A 21,592-nucleotide genomic window follows, 5' to 3' on the forward strand; every position below is an offset into this window, starting at 1 on the left:
AGGGCGCTGTGGTCACACATTGGGAGTGGATGACTTGTGACCGTCGGCCACGGGAAAATATCTAGTGCTGCAAGGAGTATATATGGTGCTTTGTGGCTTCGTGGTGTATGTACGAGTGTCTGGTGGTTGATAGTTATACGAATGATGTAAAAGGGGCGACTTTTGTATGGCTCAGGGTGCGAATTGCTTGTTTACTACATCGACAGGGTACGCGGTGATATATTGCTGGGTTGGAGATTGGTTTCATGCTCTAATATTCAAGCTCCTGTTCTCAGTGGCAGAGGAGTGTAATTGAGTAAGAGTCTTTCCATATTTGAAGATCTGTAGGTCACTTTGCAAGGATTAATTGTTGGTACAATATGGGGATCTGTGCAAAATAGTTTTTTGCCACTGAAAGGCTCGTCTGCAGAAAGAAAAAATAGAAAGGTAGATGGTGCTTTCATACCAGCAGCATCAGTAATTCAGTGCGCAAATTCAATATGAACCAATCATAATACTCCATTCATTTCACAACACATCCTTTGTTCCGGGATGTAGCAGAGAGGACGTTTGCATTTCGGAGATGTTTGTTGAAAGCAGGACTTAACAGTTTTCAGGAAGGGGTGACACGTTAGGACTATCAGGAAGAACGCATTCAGTGTTATTCTGTTAGGACAAGAATTTCCATGCAACAAGCTGAGACATCATATAAGCTCCTACAAAAGCAACCATTAAGTATTTCTGGGACACTATACAATTTCCGAGAGGTCGACTTGGCTCTTATTTTACATAGCCATGTGATGTCAGTATAACATTAAGAACCTTTCAGATGGTGAGTCAGCATGCAGATGTTTCGTGGCAATGCGTCAGCCATGCTGGGTATGCGTGCATGGCTAGACACAGCTCGTATGTCCCATTACGATCACTAGCGAGAAAGCAGCCTGTGCTATTCTGGAACAGATTTCTATAGCGCGATCTGTGATGTCACTATCCACAGGTATGACGTCAGTAATGGTAAACACACGTGCTGTCCAGAGGCGTTTCGCATATGGGTCCGGTGTGAGCGCAACTTTGAGTTCTGTTATGTCAGTATAACACTTTACGAACTCTAACTGTATACCCGAAAATGGACGCGACTTTCATCTGCTTGTTGTAGGGCGTGACAGCGTGAGAGTGATGGCTCACACTGGCTTATGTCCGGTGGTGGCTTGCAGGGGCTTCGACGCACGTGTGCCCTTGAGCCTCTAATACGTTGACAATAGTTCGAAAGCGTTTTTATGTGCAATGAGTGCTTGTGAACTACATTATTTCTGTCTGTTTAAGCATTGTGATTTTGTTGGCACAGCATTATATACGCATTATTTCAGTGATTTACGAGCAGTTTTCAGGTTTGCACATCAGTGTACCACATTATTTCGGTGATTTACGAGTAGTTTGCTGGTCTGTATGTGTAGTGCATTATTTAGACAATTTACGAGTTGATTTCGTGTCTGCACATCAGAGTACTGGATTATTTACGAGTATTTTGCATGCCTGTGTGCTGTGTAGTGCATTATTTCGGTAATTTAGGTGTTGTTTGTATGTCTGCAGAGCGTTTAACATGCGATATTTCGGTAATTTATGAGTAGTTTGCAGGATTGTAGGCTCTGTGACGTGACCCCAAGCATGTCAGAGCCTTTGTTTTGTATCAGTGTAATAAATAAACTATGTGAAATTCGTCCCTAAATAAATTGCTCGAAAATGAATAAAGTACACCTCTTCCTCTCTCCAGCAGCCCAGCAGAGGCTGAGTCATTTTCCTGCCATTTTCCCCCCAGACCGCCATTTAGGATTACATCAGAGGGATGACAGTGCCCTCTGGTGGCAGTACTGTGTCTCCAGACCTCATGGTGGACAGACCAGATGGTGGTACTGCCTCAAATTGTTTAAATAAGACTGCTTGCAAAATAATGACTTACGTCCATCCTATCCAGCACAGGCTGAGTGAGTCCCTTTTCTTGCAATTTTCCCCCACCCCGAACCGCCATCTTGGATTATGTCACAGGAGGGATGAAAGCGCCCTCTGGTGGCAGTATGTACTAGGTCAGTTTGACCCTGAACGCCATGGTGAACACACTGGACAAAGGTATTGCTTCTAATTGTTTAAATAAAGACTGCATGCAAAATAAAGACTTATGTCCACCACGGGCCGAGTTCTCTTCCCACCAATTCCTAGGAAGAGGTGGTGGTTGGATGACTTTGATTAGTAGAGGTAGCCCAAGTGACCTATTTTCCTGCTACTTTCTTAGGTTAGTAGAGGTAGCCATGGTGTGTTGTATTGTCCTGATGGAATTTGAACTTCCTGCCATTTTCTGGCAAAGGGGAGGGGAGAGGGTTAGGTTAGTGGAGGTAGCCCAATTGACATATCTACCCTTCAAAATTCAAACTTCCCGCCATGGGGGCGTGGCAGTTTCCCCACAATCTTTGGGTAACGGTACTCGCATAATCAGGGCACGTCACGGCAGCCATCTTGAATGATGCCAATCGCGCAATCAGCTGACGGCACGTGATGTCACGTACTTGCGTCATAATCTGACGTCACGGCCGCCATATTGGATGACGTCGTCAGCTGACGTCACGGCTGCCATATTGGATAATGGTACTTTGGGGCAGGATGAAGGTTATCCTCTACTCGCGAAACACAGGCCAACTAAGTGATCGTCATGTCATTGAGACTGACTAAGAGCGTAGACAGGATTTGGGGGCAAATCAAATAGAAATTCTTTAGTGCGATCCATTCTGACTCCGGAATCGAGTTCGACTTGCTCAGTTGGTGCTTAAGCACAAATTAATTTGGAACGTCAACAAAACAGCCAGCCAGACGTGTGTTATCGGTTGGTGATTATACCTCAGGTGCGTTACAAAGATTGAACTGATATCAATTCATGGTCATCTGGTGTGTTGCAAACAGTTTATTTCAGTTCACGGTTTATTTCTTTGGGAGAAATACTACAACTGAGGTGTCGAAATATCGGTTGGTGTACGCGCAACAAGTCAGCCGCCCTACACTTTATTCGAAAATTACGCTGCATTTCAGAAAACGTCCTATACTTCTCCTACAGGTCTTCATTGAGTGCCCCTAACACACATTTTGTTCCATTAACGTTGCCTGTTTGTATAATCTTAATTTATAGATGCTCCCATGGTACTTCTCTAGCGATCGCGTCTGGTTAGGCATTAATCAGTCAGCTATTACAGAATCTCAATAGATCTCCCTCCTTATTTCATCATAAACCCTCATCGTACAAAAAATCATTTGTCTTTCGTAGAAAAGCAATTATTTACTCTAATACGTCTTGTGCACGTGTACTGCTGTTCTTGTAGAGGAATGTTACGGTATTGGTCTCACTGTCTTAACTGGGTTATTTATTTCTACTCTATTTTATCTTTGCGTTGTCTGTTTGTTCGTTTGTTATTTGCGTGGAAGAACAGAGAAAACTGCTTGTAAACAGCACTGCTCAGTAAAATTATTTTCAGAAATTTTCTCCATTTTGTTTCTGTTTTATGTAGAATTCATATACGGCAACAAACATATTTGAAAAGAGTAAGATAGCTTACGCCAGTATATGCTATTCCTCGTCATTTGATCGTAATCAAACATTTTGATAAAATTTCAAGTGTACGAAGAATGTACTAATATCTTAAGAGGGAGTCTCTCTTGTTTCCTCAAAATATTATTTAATGTTTGTTTACGTTACGCATAAATGAGGATTGTGATTTATTGTGAAACTACCAAAGTATGCGGCATCGCCCAGGTACTTATTTATTCCAGTCTTCTAATAGTCCATTTCCTCCTTCCACCCCTCTCTGTCAACCACCTCCTACTGCTCTACCGTCTGTTCCCCTCCCCCTTCCCCTCATCTCCCTCCCCCCCCCCCCCCCCTCTCTCTCTCTCTCTCTCTCTCTCTCTCTCTCTCTCTCTCCACATACAATCACGACCCCAACAGGAGACTGGCCTTTCCAGATCGTAACTGATATGTGTATCAGATTTTTCTGAAATCGTTTCAGGAGTTTAGGACGAGCTTCTTATCTATAGTTTTGCCTACGTACGCAAATGTGAAATATATTTCACAAATGTTTAACATATTTCAATGTGTACGCATATTTCATCTGTTATCTCCAGCGAATTTCAGCCTGCAGTTTCATTTTCACGCAATCAATGTTTATGTCATGATATCTCTTGAACTATATGTCGTACAAATGATATAATTTTGTAGGTACATCGACTGGTATATGTGGCTACAGCCTGCAAAATGTGTTTCGAATAGATTTAGTATTAAGAAAGTAATAAATGAAAGAGTCATGCTTCATGCGGCAGTTTTACTGTATGAAGAGTGAAAATGTAATAAGTTGGGGTTGTCAGCGAGAAAAAAAATCATAAAGGTTTGAAATTATATGTAAACTTCGTTGCAAGTAACTAAGTGGTCTCATTTTCAATACTGGATGAATAAAGTATGGGTATCATGTCGTGGCATGAAACTCCTTTTTCATCTCACCTCCACCCGTTTGATAAGTGATTCTTACCCCCCACAGCGATTCTTCCCAGGCTGTAAGTGGTACTTGTATAAAGTTTGGTTGAAATCTGCTCAGTCGTTGAGGAGGAGATGCGGAACATACACATGTAAGTACATTTTATAGCGTGTATGGATAAGGATGTAGTGGTGTACTTGCATATTTATGGACGCTTTAACCCAATAAATTATTCACAGTTCGGTGCTCAAGAAATATATGCCATCGCCTCTCCTCAAATCGTCAGTGAATCAGGGCTGGTGAAAATTTCTTCTACCACGGAGGTTCGAAATCTCAATCACGGGAACTAGGAAAATCGCATTCACGTGTGTCAGCGAGTTCGGCCAGGGTAGAGATTATGTCCGTGAAAATACAAAATTTACAGGTAAAATTTAAAGATTTATTTTTGATTAATTTTTTAAATATTTAACATATATTTTCTCTAAATTTAGTTAATAATAAAACAGAACTATTCAGTTTTTGCAAACGTAGAAGGCAATCATCTTCTCAATTTTCGTATGTAGACCCAGTCAACTACCATGTTAGACTGCTTTCGTAATCATTACGAAAACTGGATAACACTTTACCATTAAATCAGAATAGCCGTGGCTTCGAGATATAAACCCCCATCTCGGTGTTCCACAATCTCACTTAGTTTTCCAGATTCTAAATGTAAAATGTCGGCAGATGAATGGAATGTGTCTGGATCTCATTCAGTGAAAATAAAGGAGGGTCACATTTTGGCACCGAAGTTTGTCTTTAGGCGCCTAAATCGCCAAGGTTTCCTTTATTCACTTGAACAGAGCACCTATCCATTACGAAATGTAAGAATCGCATCTTAGGTGTAACTGTTTCGAAAAGATGATTCGTATGAGATCATATGGTATGTAGTGTCACGTTTTTGTTTCTGAGGTCGATGAAAGAAAGTAAGACACCGGAGAAATTCAGTGCTAGTGCATCAAACACGCCTTCAGGCCTCTATGCCAATTTTCATTCAATGCTTTCGTATGGCATCATATTTTGGGGTAAGTCATCATTAAGGAAAATAGTATTCGTTGCACAAAAGCGTGTAATTAGAGCAGTAGCTGGAACGCAGCCAAGGTAATCTTGCAAAAATTTATTTAAGGGACTACGGATATTCACTTATGAAATTTGTTATTAATAATTCATGTCAGTTCAAAATCAATAGCAATCAGTATAGCTTTAACTCTAGGAGAAAGGCTGAGCTTCACTACTTTGGGTTAAATTTAACTTTAGATCAGAAAGGGGTAAATTATGCTGCCACGAAAATCTTTGGTCACTTATCAAATAGCATCAAAAGTCTGACAGTCAGCCAACCAATATTTAAAAAGAAAAGAGTTTCTGAATGGCAATTCCTTCTGCTCAGTAGATGATTTTTTTTTAGATATTAATTAGTAAACTTACAACTAAAAAGAACTTGAATTATGGCATGTAAAGAAACATTTTCTTAAACTGACACGTTTCACAACATTACGACGTGTCGTATCTATTATCTATGGAACAATATAATGTAATTTAGCAACATTGGGTCGACCCAGCTTAACGCCTACATTCTAAGGAAGGGCTAACATCAACACTATTACATACTCTACTGCGAATAGATTTGAGATTTAATCGAGATCACTGGTAAACAGCCTGGTGAGCAGGAGCGTCAGTCATCGCCTCTTTTCTTTTTGTCACCCAAAGCCTGGTGACAAAAATTTATTCTACTACCAGGGTTAGAAACGGCAACCATTGGGTCCCAATACCCATCGTTAGTAACCACAACTATAAGAGACGAATGTACTCGAATATAAGTTTCGTGTTGGAACTACAAAACCTCATCACATCATAGGTATTATAACCATAAATCTTCTTTGTGGCAGTACCGAAGTAAAGATGAAGCATCTGGTCATTCTATTTAAAAATTTTCGTTGAAGTAGGACTACTTACCAGTGCAGACTCATCTTCTGGTGCGTATGCTCTCAGTTTACTGTAGTATTGAAAGCGATTATATGTCATTGAATTCATCTCGTCTGGAAGCCCATTCCTAAATTTTTCGTACGTGTTCCCATGGTAGAAAGGTGGTCTTCTGAAAAACAAACGTTATGTCATGTGTTAACACAACATTAAAATGACCATGCATTTCGCTTTAGCTACTACAACACACAGGAAAACAGTATCTGATAATAACGGCTCTTATGTAAACAAGAAACTCCGCCGCCTCTACTTGACACTTTCGACTAATATCTACATTTAAAATGTATATGTACAGTAATTTAGTTTAGAAAATATTATCACTGTCTGATTTCAGAGCATTTATTTGCAAACCTACAACTTCATCTTCAAATCTGTCAAATTTCAACACTTATTTGCCTACTCTCTTGATGTTTCATGGAATATTCTGTATTTATCACCACATGTACTGGACCAACTGATCAGCCTGTGAGAAATCGACCATTATGTCGAATAACATTTACTTTACATCAGGGATGTGCGACAGCGGTGCAGATGGAATCATTTGGCATTTGTTTCTACGTAATGACAGAGGAGACCACGCGAATGGGGCTTTGTTATCAGTACATCAGCAGAACCAGAGCATCCCATAGACGCCTGAACGCATTAATGAGATCCCATACAGATCGTGAAATTTAGCTTGCACCATTAAACTGAGGTTTCAATTAGTAATAGGTAATAGCAACATTTAGGTGTCAAGCGACAGTTGCCGGCCGAAGTGGCCGTGCGGTTCTAGGCGGTGCAGTCTGGAACCGCGAGACCGCTACTGTCGCAGTTTCGAATCCTGCCTCGTGCATGGATGTGTGTGATGTCCTTAGAAACTAGTTCTAAGTTCTAGGGGACTAATGACCTCAGAAGTTGAGTCTCATAGTGCTCCGAGCCATTTGAACCAAGCGACAGTTATAAAGACTCGAACTCCAATAAACTCAGAACAATACGAAAGTGGGTATGTAATGGCATACATTGTATTTTCAGAAATGCTTTTTGTTCAGTGGGGAAACTGCGCGAATCAGTGGGGTGTGAAAATCGCTTTGCTTAGCTGTTAGGTGACTATAGACTTTATTTAAATTCAGTAAACCAGTCTCGACTGCAACAGATCTTTGTTTTGGTTGGCAGATGGTTTAGATCTAAAATTTAGACGATATTCAGGCCATAAGCACTGCTGTACAATGTTAATACATGTTCAGAGGGATTTATAAACGAAGAGATGCTAACATGGCTAGAAATGTCTACAATACAAGCTACGTCACTAACAAAATGAGATGTTATACCCATGATTGTTGCTCGCAGCGGTGGACGGAGCAAGATCCGCAAGGACGTCACCTGCTAAGTAAAGCTCTTTTTTCTTTATTGTTATTTTAACACCTTATACAAAAGATGGGCCGGCAGCGGCAATATTATGCCGCTCTTCGGCCACAGATAGTACAAATAGAAACAAGGAAGACACAGAAAAAAAGATGTTCAAATGGGTGTGAAATCTTATGGGACTTAACTGCTAAGGTCATCAATCCCTAAGCTTACACACTACTTGACCTTAATTATCCTAAGGACAAACACACACACCCAGGCCCGAGGGAGGACTCGTACCTCCGCCAGGACCAGCCGCACAGTCCATGACTGCAGCACCTTAGACGCAGAGAAACAAAAATAATGGCGGACAAAAAACAGTAGACACATGAGTAAAAAACATTGAGCCGTTCACAGGTGGAGTAAAATAAAAAAAACGTTCAGTACTTGTACACGAACACTGATGACTGAACTGACACACGTGCACTATGGAGCGTGGGCGGTGAAAAAACTGAAGCACTAACACGACAGCACACACAAAGAACCGATGGCGATGATCTCCGGCGCGAGAATGTTCACATGACGTGTACGAGTCGTAAAGCTCCATTAATCAAGAATATATACTGTAAGCCCCGTCCATCGCATAAGGCGTTACGTCATTGACAATCAATCAGGTACTCATTACGTAAGGTGTATTATATTAAATCATATAGCAGAAATTTACAAGATAAATATGTATAAAAATACGTACAAAAATTATGTATATATAGTTCACAACAAATCCTATCATAATGTGTTTAAAATAAAGAAAAACACAGTAAAAGGCTTGGTTTCATCTGTTTTATACGTAGACTGCCCTCTATGGGCGTTTCTGTGAACTCATTGAAATTAGACGTAGTAGAAATGGCTGTATTGATTACTATAGCAATAGCTTGTCGGTATCGATAGTGCTGCACCACGATAAAGTACAGGCGTGTATTTGGGAAATTCTTGTAAACTTTGCACAGCTATGGCTGGAAGGCAGTAGTTAAGGGACCGATTTTCACATCGGATGGTAGGCGCGGGCAGTGCTGATATTTTGCAAACGTGTCTTCGAGGCAGGTTTACAACCTGGTGGGCACTATATGCAAATGTGAAGTAATCAGGGCAGTACAGGTCACCGACGTGCTATGAAGAACCCATACGTCGCAGTTACAATAGTGCCTAATGGCCTGAGGAGAGCTGACGTTGTAATTATCAAAGAGTACTCTACTTTTCCCCTCCAGAGGAACTACGTCAGAGGCGTACGGAAAAGACGTATAAATAAGCGAGAGCAGCGGCTCAAATGTGGGCAGTCGTGTCGCCATTCTGTCTGCGTATAGATCCGGGGAGAATAACGATTGTTTACGTTTCAGGCCAACCGCGACGACCTTCTGGTGATGGATATCGACCGCCAACTGGCCCGCTAAAGCTACCTCCAACCTTCGCTGCACTGACGCGTCATTGCTGTGGCGGGGCGCGTTGCACATTGGAGCTACACCGGCGCGAGAAGCAAGAGGACTGCGGATTGCAAATTGCCATCCACAGGGGCAGTGCTGGGGCGCGAACTCGCGGCCTCCCAGATGCAGAGCTGTCTGCGGGCACTGAATGAGCTGTTCTGGGAGGACGGCCAGAGCTGCAGTACAACGACGGCGGTCGGCTTCTTCCCTTCGGCGCTCTACATGGGGTCCACGAGTCGCGCTTGAAGGAGCAGTCAGCCATGTTCTGGGCGCCACTTAGGATTGCTGGGCAACCGAACGCCAATGCAGCTGATCCCAGCGCTCGCGCTGGCGCTGACCCACACACGCTGCGCGGCGCCATCGCCGAGTTCAGCGCGAGGCCGGCTGTGTACCTTCGATGTAATGAAGTCAATGACACATTTGCCTGTGTTTCTCTACACGATTCGGTGTGAGTCACCCCTCCCTCCCAGACCATACTTCTAGGTCGTTCTGACGTATTACAACCACTGATCTCAGAGGTTTGTAACAATTTGGTGTCAGGAGGTGGTTGTTTCGCTTTCCAGGACAATCCGTTGCGTCGGAAACTGTTAGTCCATGTCCACCACAATGTTTTGGTGAGAGAATTGGTTTTGGCGACTACTGAGTGAGACAGTGGCACTTGGCATAGGTACCAGCTCAATAAAATGTGGTGTAGTGAGTAAATTTTATTTATATTATTTTGTTATCTTCGTTCTCGTTGTCAGCGTTAGTAGTGTGAGCTAAGGCACAAGACGTTTAGAGTTACTGTTGTGAAGCCACAGGAACCTGTGGACTTATCTTTGAGCCGGTTGTGGTGGCCGAGCGGCTGTAGGCGCTACAGTCTGGAACCGCGCGACCGCTACTGTCGCAGGTTCAAATCCTGCCTCGGACATGGGTGTGGGTGATGTCCTTAGGTTAGTTAGGTTTAAATAGTTCTAAGTTCTAGGGGACTGATGACCTCAGAAGTTAAGTCCCATAGTGCTCAGAGCCATTTGTACTTATCTTTGATTAGAATTAATGGTTTGCGTGATAATGTAGTGCCAGTGAGATGTTCATTTTGTAGTTTTTCTGTGCACAAGTTGCTGTGTACCAAAGGTGTAGCAGCTGTTTGTACTGTATGTAGGCGTACTGATCATCTGTCCGGTAGTTGTACTGAGTGTAGGTGGGCGATGGTTAGCCGGATGAATTAATCTGTGTTTATATTTTTTTGTGTAGAGTTGAATGGGAGTATGTGTTTTGCCTCGCTAAAAAAAAATTGGTCACATTTAGGTGGAAGTAGAGTACGCAAAATGATGTAAACCCGTGCTACTACCGCAGATGCAGTTGCTGCTATAACTCGGCTAGTGCAAGCGTTAACAGAGCAGTTTGAGCGTATGAAGGAGAGAAATTTCGAACGTAATCGTGAGTTAGAGGCTTAAAGGAGAGTCATGATCTGTCGCTATCGGCAAAAGAAGTCTGGACTGAGAGTGCCTTCTGTTTTGTATAACCCGGCAGTGGTCGCACTGAGTAATCCCTTCTCCGGCAAGGCAACGGAGGACGTGACAGTTTTCGTTAAGCATATTAGGGATGCTGCGGAAGCACATAGGTGGTCAGATGAAGTAACCCTGTATGTTGCTAATATGCGTCTGGCAAGTGACGCCAAAGCATACGTTGTCTACCACTGTACATTGAGTAAAGCATATACACTCCAGGAGTGGATCACGGGAATGTGCCAGTGATACCAAAAGCAGTACAGTGTGGGAGGAATTAAGTACATTGTCGATCAGCGCATCAAGTCTGTGGAAGCGTTCTCGGATAGAATGCGTAAGTCTGGAACCGCGCGGCCGCTACGGTCGCAGGTTCGAATCCTGCCTCGGGCATGGATGTGTGTGTTGTCCTTAGGTTAGTTAGGTTTAAGTAGTTCTAAGTTCTAGGGGACTGATCACCACAGCTGTTAAGTCCCATAGTGCTCAGAGCCATTTGAACCATTTTTGAACCAACGCTTGCCTTCAGTAGTGCATTGATGTCAAAAGAAGGATTACAATACACAGTGTCGTCGAGAACGAGATTAGATGCGAAGCAGAATCTCGAACTGGGAAAGATGGGGAATTCTGGCATTTGCTGTAATAAATTTAAGAAGGTCGCCGTAAACCTAAATCAGTACGACCTGTTTGCAATTTGAAGTACCGTATGGTAACATCATAAGAAGAAAATAGTGGGTAAGTCATAACAAACATTATCTCAAACAATCGTCTGCATACTCCACAAAATGTATTGTTATTGACATAAGTCTGGTGGCACAAAGGAGGTGTTCTGTGTTACGAAAAGCTTCACAGGGATGTGTCCATCGCAGTTGTTGCCAAGAAATGAGATGCCTTGCAGTCACAGAGTAACAAATGCTACCTTCCTTTTCTCTCTGTCCTAAGATTAAAATAACTGTGGCATATGTCCTAGTAGAAAGGTCTTCTAATACTTTTTCTCAAGAGCCAATGCCGACATTATTGGTAACCTACATAAATTTGTACGTTATGAGCCCTTAATTCAGTAATTACACTAACGGCACGATTAGTAGGCCCCCCAAGTAGGCTACAGATCGCTAAAACCGGTGTCGACTGTGGTCTTTTTCAGATTGCCGGCAACCTCAGCGATCTAACAGTTGCGACACTGTCGTTGCATGTTCAAGTAATGGTTTTACTATGGCGTGAAAGACTTTGACTAATAATCGTATTTGTACCTATATTTAAATGCATTATTGAATGTGATAGACCATCACTAAAGTTTGATAAATGATTTAATTTCTTTCTTTTTCTCACTGAGTTGTATTACAACAGCCAGTTTTCGTGGTCCTTGCTAAAAATATGTACAGCATTTACAGTTGACCGTCTCTCTAACGAACGTTCACGATCTCATGCTACTGCTGTTTGAAATTTATATTGCAGCAACTGACCGGTAAGAGTCGCGCACTCCTGTGAGTTGCCAGTACTGGAACATAAACAATAAAACTCTCTCTCAGATCTTCCAGCCCGCAGTGGCTTCGCTACTTACCCCACAACCCCTTAGGTAAAGCGGCCAGTTTAACTCGCTGCCGAATTCGCCATCGTCAATTAAATTTCAGCGGGTCTCAAAATATTGTTGTCTCTCTAAGATATCTCTTTGTTACCGTGAAGAAAAACTATACTCTTAAGAAGGTCTTAACGTTAGTAGGCGTTTTTGGATTCGGTTGTTGGTTGCTAAATGCATATTATTGGGAAATAAGGCTGACAAACCACCGGCCACACGAATACTTGATTTGGGCAGTAGTTCGACGACCACTGTCCTAGTGGGTTGTATGACAACTATATTACACACTTTTTCGTATATATACTGCCTTTTACATACCTACATGTCATAATTTGTGATTATCTACATGATGTATCTTAAAAACACGCTATACAAACACGCTTTTTACAAAAGCGTATACAGTATGTACTTGTCATAATACCATACAGAGTTTAGTTGAACAGACGAGAGTAATGTGTTGTTGTTGTTGTTGTTGTTGTGGTCTTCAGTCCTGGGACTGGTTTGATGCAGCTCTCCATGCTACTCTATCCTGTGCAAGCTTCTTCATCTCCCAGTACCTACTGCAGCCTACATCCTTCTGAATCTGCTTAGTGTATTCATCTCTTGGTCTCCCTCTACGATTTTTACCGTCCACGCCGCCCTCTAATACTAAATTGGTGATCCCTCGATGTCTCAGAACATGTCCTACCAAACGATCCCTTCTTCTAGTCAAGATGTGCCACAAGCTCCTCTTCTCCCCAATTCTATTCAATACCTCCTCATTAGTAATGTGATCTACCCATCTAATCTTCAGCATTCTTCTGTAGCACCACATTTCGAAAGCTTCTATTCTCTTCTTGTCTAAACTATTTATCGTCCACGTTTCAGTTCCATACATGGCTACACTCCATACAAATAATTTACGAAACGACTTCCTAACATTTAAATCTATACTCGATGTTAACAAATTATAATTCTTCAGAAGCGCTTTCCTTGCCATTGCCAGTCTACATTTTATATCCTCTCTACTTCTACCATCATCAGTTATTTTGCTCCCCAAATAGCAAACCTCCTTTACCACTTTAAGTGTCTCATTTCCTAATCTAATTCCCTCAGCATCACCCGAATTAATTCGACTACATTCCATTACCCTCGTTTTGCTTTTGTTGATGTTCATCTTATACCCTCCTTTCAAGCCACTGTCCAATCCGTTCAATTGCTCTTCCAAGTCCCTTCCTGTCTCTGACAGAATTACATGTCATCGGCGACCCTCTAAGTTTTTATTTCTTCTCCATGGATTTTAATACCTACTCCGAAATTTTCTTTTGTTTCTTTTATTGCTTGTTCAATATACAGATTGAATAACATCGGGGATAGGCTACAACCCTGTCTCACTCCCTTCCCAACCACTGCTTCCCTTTCATACCCCTCGACTCTTATGACTGCCATCTGGTTTCTGTACAAATTGTAAATAGCCTTTCGCTCCCTGTATTTTACCCCTGCCACCTTCAGAATTTGAAAGAGGGTATTCCAGTCAACATTGTCGAAAGCCTTCTCTAAGTCTACAAATGCTAGAAATGTAGGTTTGCCTTTTCTTAATCTTTCTTCTAAGATAAGTCGTAGGGTCAGTATTGCCTCACGTGTTCCAACATTTCTACGGAATCCAAACTGATCTTCCCCGAGGTCGGCTTCTACCAGTTTTTCCATTCGTCTGCAAAGAATTCGCGTTAGTATTTTGCAGCTGTGGCTTATTAAACTGATAGTTCGGTAATTTTCACATCTGTCAAGACCTGCTTTCTTTGGGATTGGAATTATTATATTCTTCTTGAAGTCTGAGGGTATTTCGCCTGTCCCATACATCTTGCCCACCAGACGATAGAGTTTTGTCAGTACTGGCTCTCCCAAGGCTGTCAGTAGTTCTAATGGCATGTTGTCTACTCCGGGGGCCTTCTTTCGACTCAGGTCTTTCAGTGCTCTGTCAACCTCTTCACGCAGTATCATATCTCCCATTTCATCTTCACCTACATCCTCTTCCATTTCCATAATATTGTCCTCAAGTATATCGCCCTTGTATAGACCCTCTATATACTCCTTCCACGTTTCTGCTATCCCTTCTTTGCTTAGAATTGGGTTTCCATCTGAGCTCTTGATATTCATACAAGTGGTTCTCCTTTCTCCAAAGGTCACTTTAATTTTCCTGTAGGCAGTATCTATCTTACCCCTAGTGAGATAAGCCCCTACATCCTTACATTTGTCCTCTAGCCTTACGTGCTTAGCCATTTTGCACTTCCTGTCGATATCATTTTTGAGACGTTTGTATACCTTTCTGTCTGCTTCATTTACTGCATCTTTATATTTTCTCCTTTCATCAATTAAATTCAATATTTCTTCTGTTACCCAAGGGTTTCTACTAGTCCTCGTCCTTTTAACTATTTGATCCTCTACTGCCTTCACTATTTCATTCCTCAAAGCTACCCATTCTTCTTCTACTGTATTTCTTTCCCCCATTCCTGTCAATTCTTCCCTTATGCTCTCTCTGAAACTCTCTACAAGCTCTGATTCTTTCAGTTTATCCATCTCCAATCTCCTTAAATTCCCACCCTTTTGCAGTTTCTTCTGTTTTAATCTATAGTTCATAACCAATAGATTGTGGTCAGAGTCCACATCTGCCCCTGGAAATGTCTTACAATTTAAAACCTGGTTCCTAAATCTCTGTCTTACCATTATATAATCTATCTGATACCTTTTAGTATCTCCAGGGTTCTTCCATGTATACAGCCTTCTTTTATGATTCTTGAACCAGGTTTTAGCTATGATTAAATTATGCTCTGCACAAAATTCTACGAGCCGGCTTCCTCTTTCATTTCTTAGTCCCAATCCATATTCACCTACTATGTTTCCTTCTCTCCCTTTTCCTACTCTCGAATTCAAGTCACCCGTGACTGTTAAACTTTCGTCTCCCTTCACTACCTGAATAATTTCTTTTATCTCTTCATACATTTCATCAATTTCTTCATCATCCGCAGAGCTAGTTGACATATAAACTTGTACTACTGTAGTAGGCGTGGGCTTCGTGTCTATCTTGGCCACAATAATGCGTTCACTATGCTGTTTATAGTAGCTTACCCGTACTCCTATTTTTTTACTCATTATTAAACCTACTCCTGCATTACCCCTATTTGATTTTGTATTTATAACCCTGTATTCACCTGACCAAAAGTCTTGTTCCTCCTGCCACCGAACTTCACTAATTTCCACTATATTTAACTTTAACCTATCCATTTCCCTTTTTAAATTTTCTAACCTACCTGCCCGATTAAGGGATCTGATATTCCACGCCCCGATCCGTAGAGCGCCAGTTTTCTTTCTCCTGATAGCGACGCCCTCTTGAGTAGTCCCCGCCCGGAGATCCGAATGGGGGACTATTTTACCTCCGGAATATTTCACCCAAGAGGACGCCATCATCATTTGATCATACAGTAAAGCTGCATCCCCTCGGGAAAAATTACGGCTGTAGTTTCCCCTTGCTTTCAGCCGTTCGCAGTACCAGAACAGCAAGGCCATTTTGGTTAGTGTTACAAGGCCAGATCAATCATCCAGACTGTTGCCCCTGCAACTACTGAAAAGGCTGCTGCCCCTCTTCAGGAACCACACGTTTGTCTGGCCTCTCAACAGATACCCCTCCGATGTGGTTGCACCTATGGTACGGCTATCTGTATCGTTGAGACACGCAAGCCTCCGCACCAACGGCAAAGTCCATGGTTTATGGGGGTAATGAGACTGCTCCTAAAGATTAAAGGATTCGACCTCTATGGTGCTGAGACTTGGTATATCCTGCCGCAAATTTTCCTGGATCAAAGCAATGCAGTGGAGTTGCATTATAGAAGCAAGAAGTAGATTTGAAAGTGTCGAAATCTGCAGATGATTTTTCTTATAAGTCAGTGTTACATTGCGGGCTTTCAAAAACAAAATGAAATGATGGTGGTGGCCCTCAACTACGTACCCTCAGGCGCAGAGTTGAAATATTGAACGTTTTGGCTGGTTTCGTTTTCTAGGGGCTGGGATACGTAGTTGCACCATTACAAGTCATATACTGCTGAGTGTACAGTATACAATATGAATATAGACATGAATCGAATGGTCGAAGGTTCCAATCACTCGGAAATTGCGAATTTTGAATGTGACATAGAAATTCATAAACGAAAGATTGCAATTAAATAAAATCTGCAGGTACTATTTTACCGACTTTAAATTATGAGTACGATAGCAGAAGAACCTTTAAAAATGCCATTTATTACTGTAAAACACTTATTGGTGTCGATGGTCCAGCAGTTAAATAAAATATAAGTTGAATAACAGGGAAACAACAGATTCCTACTTCACGTAATTAGTTATGAACAACTTCTAAACACATACTACATCTTCACTGCAGAAGCCACGGAAATCTCACAAGTGCACAATTCGGCACTACTCCTGCGACCACGCGTGAACTGCTCCACTCCGGAAGTATATCCCGCGACCGTCCATTGCGCCACCACATCCAGCACTCCACCAGTCCTGTGCGACCCGATGCTCCTCCCCCACTTCTATACAGTCTCTCCATTCTTCGGTTGTCGCCTACCATAGTAACGAGCAACGTGACTGGCTGAGCGCTCCCGTCATGTCTCCAAGCCAGCGCACACTCACAAACATATTAAAACACATATGAAATACTGGATCTACACTTACATAACTTCAAATTAAATAAATATTCCTACGGCTGGACCGTAAACACGCTCTAACATACATTATCTAATACATAAACAAATCAAATAAACAGATATCAAAGGAATAGAAACAAAAGCAGGCCAATAGCCTAATCTCTCTGTGTTTTCTAAAACAGAGTAAATATTTGACCAATTTCTTCATGAATCGTTTATATCAGATATAAACAAAGACACAGGCGAATATATACATTTATAATCATGCTGCTACCGTTTTTTCGTGTAACTGTGGATTACTTATAGCCTGATGTGATCAATAGTTATCGGCCACTTTGACGTCCAATAACTCATGTACTATTGAAGTTACATGCCTGTAATTCATACCAATTTAGGTTTATACTAATAGCTTTCTAAAAACATGTCGTTTGACAAAATCTGATGAACTGTTTAGATTTTGGGAATTCGTTGCTGGGTGTTACATGTATAATTTACAGTCCGATACGAAACTTTAAAGTAATAAAGATATTGAAAATCTGATTACACCATCAGAATCGTGGCGCAAGTAATGATAATGTACATGTTCCTTTTTAAGGTATCATGAGTCCTCTGGTTCAAAAATGTCTCTGAGCACTATGGGACTTAACATCTATGGTCATCAGTCTCCTAGAACTTAGAACTATTTAAACCTAACTAACAGCACACAACACCCAGTCATCACTAGGCAGAGAAAATTCCCGACCCCGCCGGGAATCGTACCCGGGACCCCGTGCTCGGGAAGCGAGAACGCTACCGCGAGACCGGGAGCTGCAGACAGTCCTCTGGCTATTATTAATTTGTACATGAAATGTGAAATGTGCGCTATTATGGTTTCACAAAGTCCGCCATCTTTGGCACTCCCGGCAAAGCACAGTCCTCGACACCACGTGAACATGGAATTCCCAGCCACGCGATCGGCCTGGACCACGCGCTGGGGTTACCCCTCTTGCACAGGCCGAGGCTCGGCACCACGCGACCGCCAGTGAGTCGCGGCCCACCGAGCGGCCTGCGCGGCCATGCTAACTCCGAACTTATAATATTTTCAGGGCGCCACAACTCGCCCGTTATCTCACACACCTCCACTTATTAACATTCTGGCTTGCATCATACAAGTACAGATAAAACAAATTACAAAGAACAGAATTAAATGATTAAAACGCCAGGCCAATAGTGTTTACAAAGTTTTTGTACTGGTGTGGGAGCAGCATGAATTTGGAAGTAAATTTAAACTAACACAAATTATGAATGAAACAGCATATTCAATAAATGCCTGCATTTAAATTATGTATAAACAATTTTTTGGACAAGAAATAATTTTTTTTAAGTGGACTTTCACTTATGTGCGGTTATTTAAGCACTTCTTGTGTCACTCGGTCAGCGCTAAGGGGCCTTCTTGCACTAATTTCTCTGTCGCATTACACACGCTCACACGGATTTCAGAAGGAAGTATTGATCAACTCACATCAGTCTTTTGGCTAAGTGCCTCGCAGAAATCGTGTCTACCTCTGAATTCCGAGCCCCACCGTTTATCGTGACAAATCTGTCTACAACGAAAACCGAAAGTAGTAACCCGTCAACAAACAATTTCCCAAGCGGAACCAGGATCCTCGCTAAATATTCCCTCCAGTGGAATACGATACTTTAGGGAAAAGTCACAAGGCAAACGACTGAATCACAGGAAGCTGAAATTCCCACAGATTCTATTTAATTGACTTTAATAAATCCTTCCTACCCCCATGCACCAAAAATGCGTGCACATACTATTACATTGGCCACTAAATTCTTAGCCACACTCTTATACAAAGCATAAATTAATACATATTTTACTTATATCCACGAGGTCATTGACCTCCATGCACCCTCAGCGCCTAAACTTCCCCCTCTAGCACACGTACAGTGCCACAATAAACTAACAGATTACTAATGAAACCCCAAGTAAAACATATACAATCATCCCTCCAAAATTGCTACCACTAATTACACGTTAGAACAGCTTTTCATTTCTCCCCTTTCTCTATATACTCTTGACTGCTTAAATCACTTTCTTAATTCTGTTATGCATATCGAATTCCTTACTCCAGCCCTTAGTAACTATGGCATGAGCAATCTCATTTTCACCTGTTAAAAGTCTTAAATTTTACTTGCCATTTTTTCATTCTGATATTCAAACACTAGGCATTTACCTACACAATTAAGCGAAATATTGTATTTGCACAGGAAGTCAGTTCTTAAAATTACCTCCTTTACTAGACCACTCACTACAAAACATTCTATCTCGAATTTATTTTCTCTACATTTAAATTCTAAAGGTATTTGTTGTCTTATTGGCTTACTCATACTACCAATTGCCGTTTTAATCCGAACGCTAGTGACTGGGAAGATTACCAGTTTCCTATTTTTGATCATGTTCATAAAACTTTGGATCGGTCGTAGAAGTACCTCTACCATATCTTTGCCAATTTTAATTTCAATAATTTGTACATTTACCATTTCCTTTCGTTTTAAATATTTCTCCCTTAATAAATCATTTTCTACGTCTCGTCCCTTCTCTTCTAATTCTAGCGTATACACATCCCTCAATTCCATGTTCACCCCAAAATAATTCATTACATATTTCCTTCACCCCACATTAGTTCGTTCCCTTTTCTAAACCTCTAGCAATTTTAAACTTCTCTCGTTTCCACACATGCACCAGTAACGGCCGTTACGTTCTACCGTGCCAACGCCAATCTGACACACTAAAATCACACTCCTCCTTAATATACCAGTTCGTACGAACTTCATTACACAAACTACCCTCATCCACAATATTTACTTCAGCCCTCTCTAAATTTTTTGTTAGTTCTTCCAAACCTTTCGCCGATTCACTAGCCACAGCATGCACAACTTTATTGCTTTTCCCCTCAAAAATATCGACACCCGCAGCTTCAACAAAATTACACATCAATTCACGGTTAAACACTTTATCTTCCTGAAATAATACATCGATGCCTAAGCCATCATCACCACAAATATCCATCTCTGCAAAGTTATCTGCTGATACACCATTTAAATCACTACATAAATTCAAATCAGAAACCTACTTTCCTCCATCAACAAATTAACTTTACATGAATCGTACACAACTTCATCTTCCGCTGCTACATTACAAAAATTGCTGCTACCTTGTCGCACAATTTTGGGTCTTCCAGACTTGCTACGTTCCGCTGCCATTTCTACACACTTTTCATCCAGATTAACCTCAGATCCTACTTTACATATATTCTCATATTCACACTCTGACAAACGTTTTAGTTCCACACATTCATCAATAAGTTTAGTTTCGCTCTCATTCGCTACTAGAAACGCGTAAATTTCCTCCTCCGAAGTATCAATACCAATAGCTTTTACATCATTACATAAATTACCACTACTCTGTTCCTTTAAACATAAATCATCTACCTCCCCCGATACATTTTTAACTTCAACTGCTGGTGAGACCAGTGCTAAGCCTCCCTTAGTGAAACACGCTTTCCGCCGAAACACATCACCCTCACTTACAGCTGGCGAGACCAAAGCTACGCCACCTTCACTAACATCGACGCTTTTCTCCAACTCACTAATACTTGCTACTGCAATTACTTCCTTACCGCAGTTGCCACTGTTTGCTAATACCTTTCAGAACTCTCCACATGCTTTTACAGAATTCATTCCCTCTTTAACTTCTTTTTGAGACACTGAACCTTTCCATTCATCACCATTCACACACTCATTCATTACACATTCATAACATACATCATTTCCCGCAAATTTATCACCATTCCTTTTACTTAAATCTCTCACAAATCTATGCTTCCGCCGTACACGGTTGCTTTTATTGAAAGAGCCACCTACATAGCCCTCCTCTTTAACATACTCCATATTGCATGTTGGATGCCTTTCTCCAAACCTATCAACGTTTCTACCATTACCATCGCCTGTTGAGATCGCCATCCCCGGACATAAGAAGTGGCGAACATCAGTTTCCCGACCGGTTGTTGCGCGATTGCACTTCGCACGAATTTTCCCCGTCAAATCTACGTTTTTTACTACGGTCCCGTTCACGGGAGTTATCACTCCCATTCGTTCTCTGACCATTCTGCTCACTCCAGTTAGTACCTCCCTGAGAATTCCTTTGATTTCTCTCACGATTATTATTTTGGTGCGATTATTTGGATTCCGATTTTGATAACTACAACCTGGTTTGCTCTGAGGTTTGAACTTCAAAGCCCTCTCTAATTTTTGTACAAATTCGTTCACGGAATCACATGGACTATCTACAAGACCCCCCTGAAAATTTTCGGGTAATTGCCTTTTTAACATGGTGATTTCCGTTAAAAGCCCCAACGGATGTTTCACATGCATAAGCTTGCCAAGTTCGCGCTTGCAAAAATCTCTCGTCGTCTCATCACCGTACCTGTAACTCGGCCGGTTTAAGAATTCGTTTTGGATCCTCGTCTATTTTGCCTCACTGCAAAATTTATTCAAAACA

General features: G+C 41.6%; 1 protein-coding gene across 1 annotated transcript in view; it reads right to left on the minus strand.

Moving 5' to 3' along the window:
• Positions 1-21,592, minus strand: part of LOC126299466 (sodium-coupled neutral amino acid transporter 9-like) — a 276,856-nt gene that overhangs the window by 106,452 nt on the left and 148,812 nt on the right. The window contains exon 3 of the mRNA XM_049991386.1: positions 6,480-6,618. Within this exon, the coding sequence (XP_049847343.1) occupies positions 6,480-6,618 (139 nt within the window). The remainder of the gene's footprint in view (positions 1-6,479; positions 6,619-21,592) is intronic.

Source organism: Schistocerca gregaria, chromosome X, assembly GCF_023897955.1.
Source record: "Schistocerca gregaria isolate iqSchGreg1 chromosome X, iqSchGreg1.2, whole genome shotgun sequence".
In the NCBI taxonomy this organism is placed as follows: Eukaryota; Metazoa; Arthropoda; class Insecta; order Orthoptera; family Acrididae; genus Schistocerca; species Schistocerca gregaria.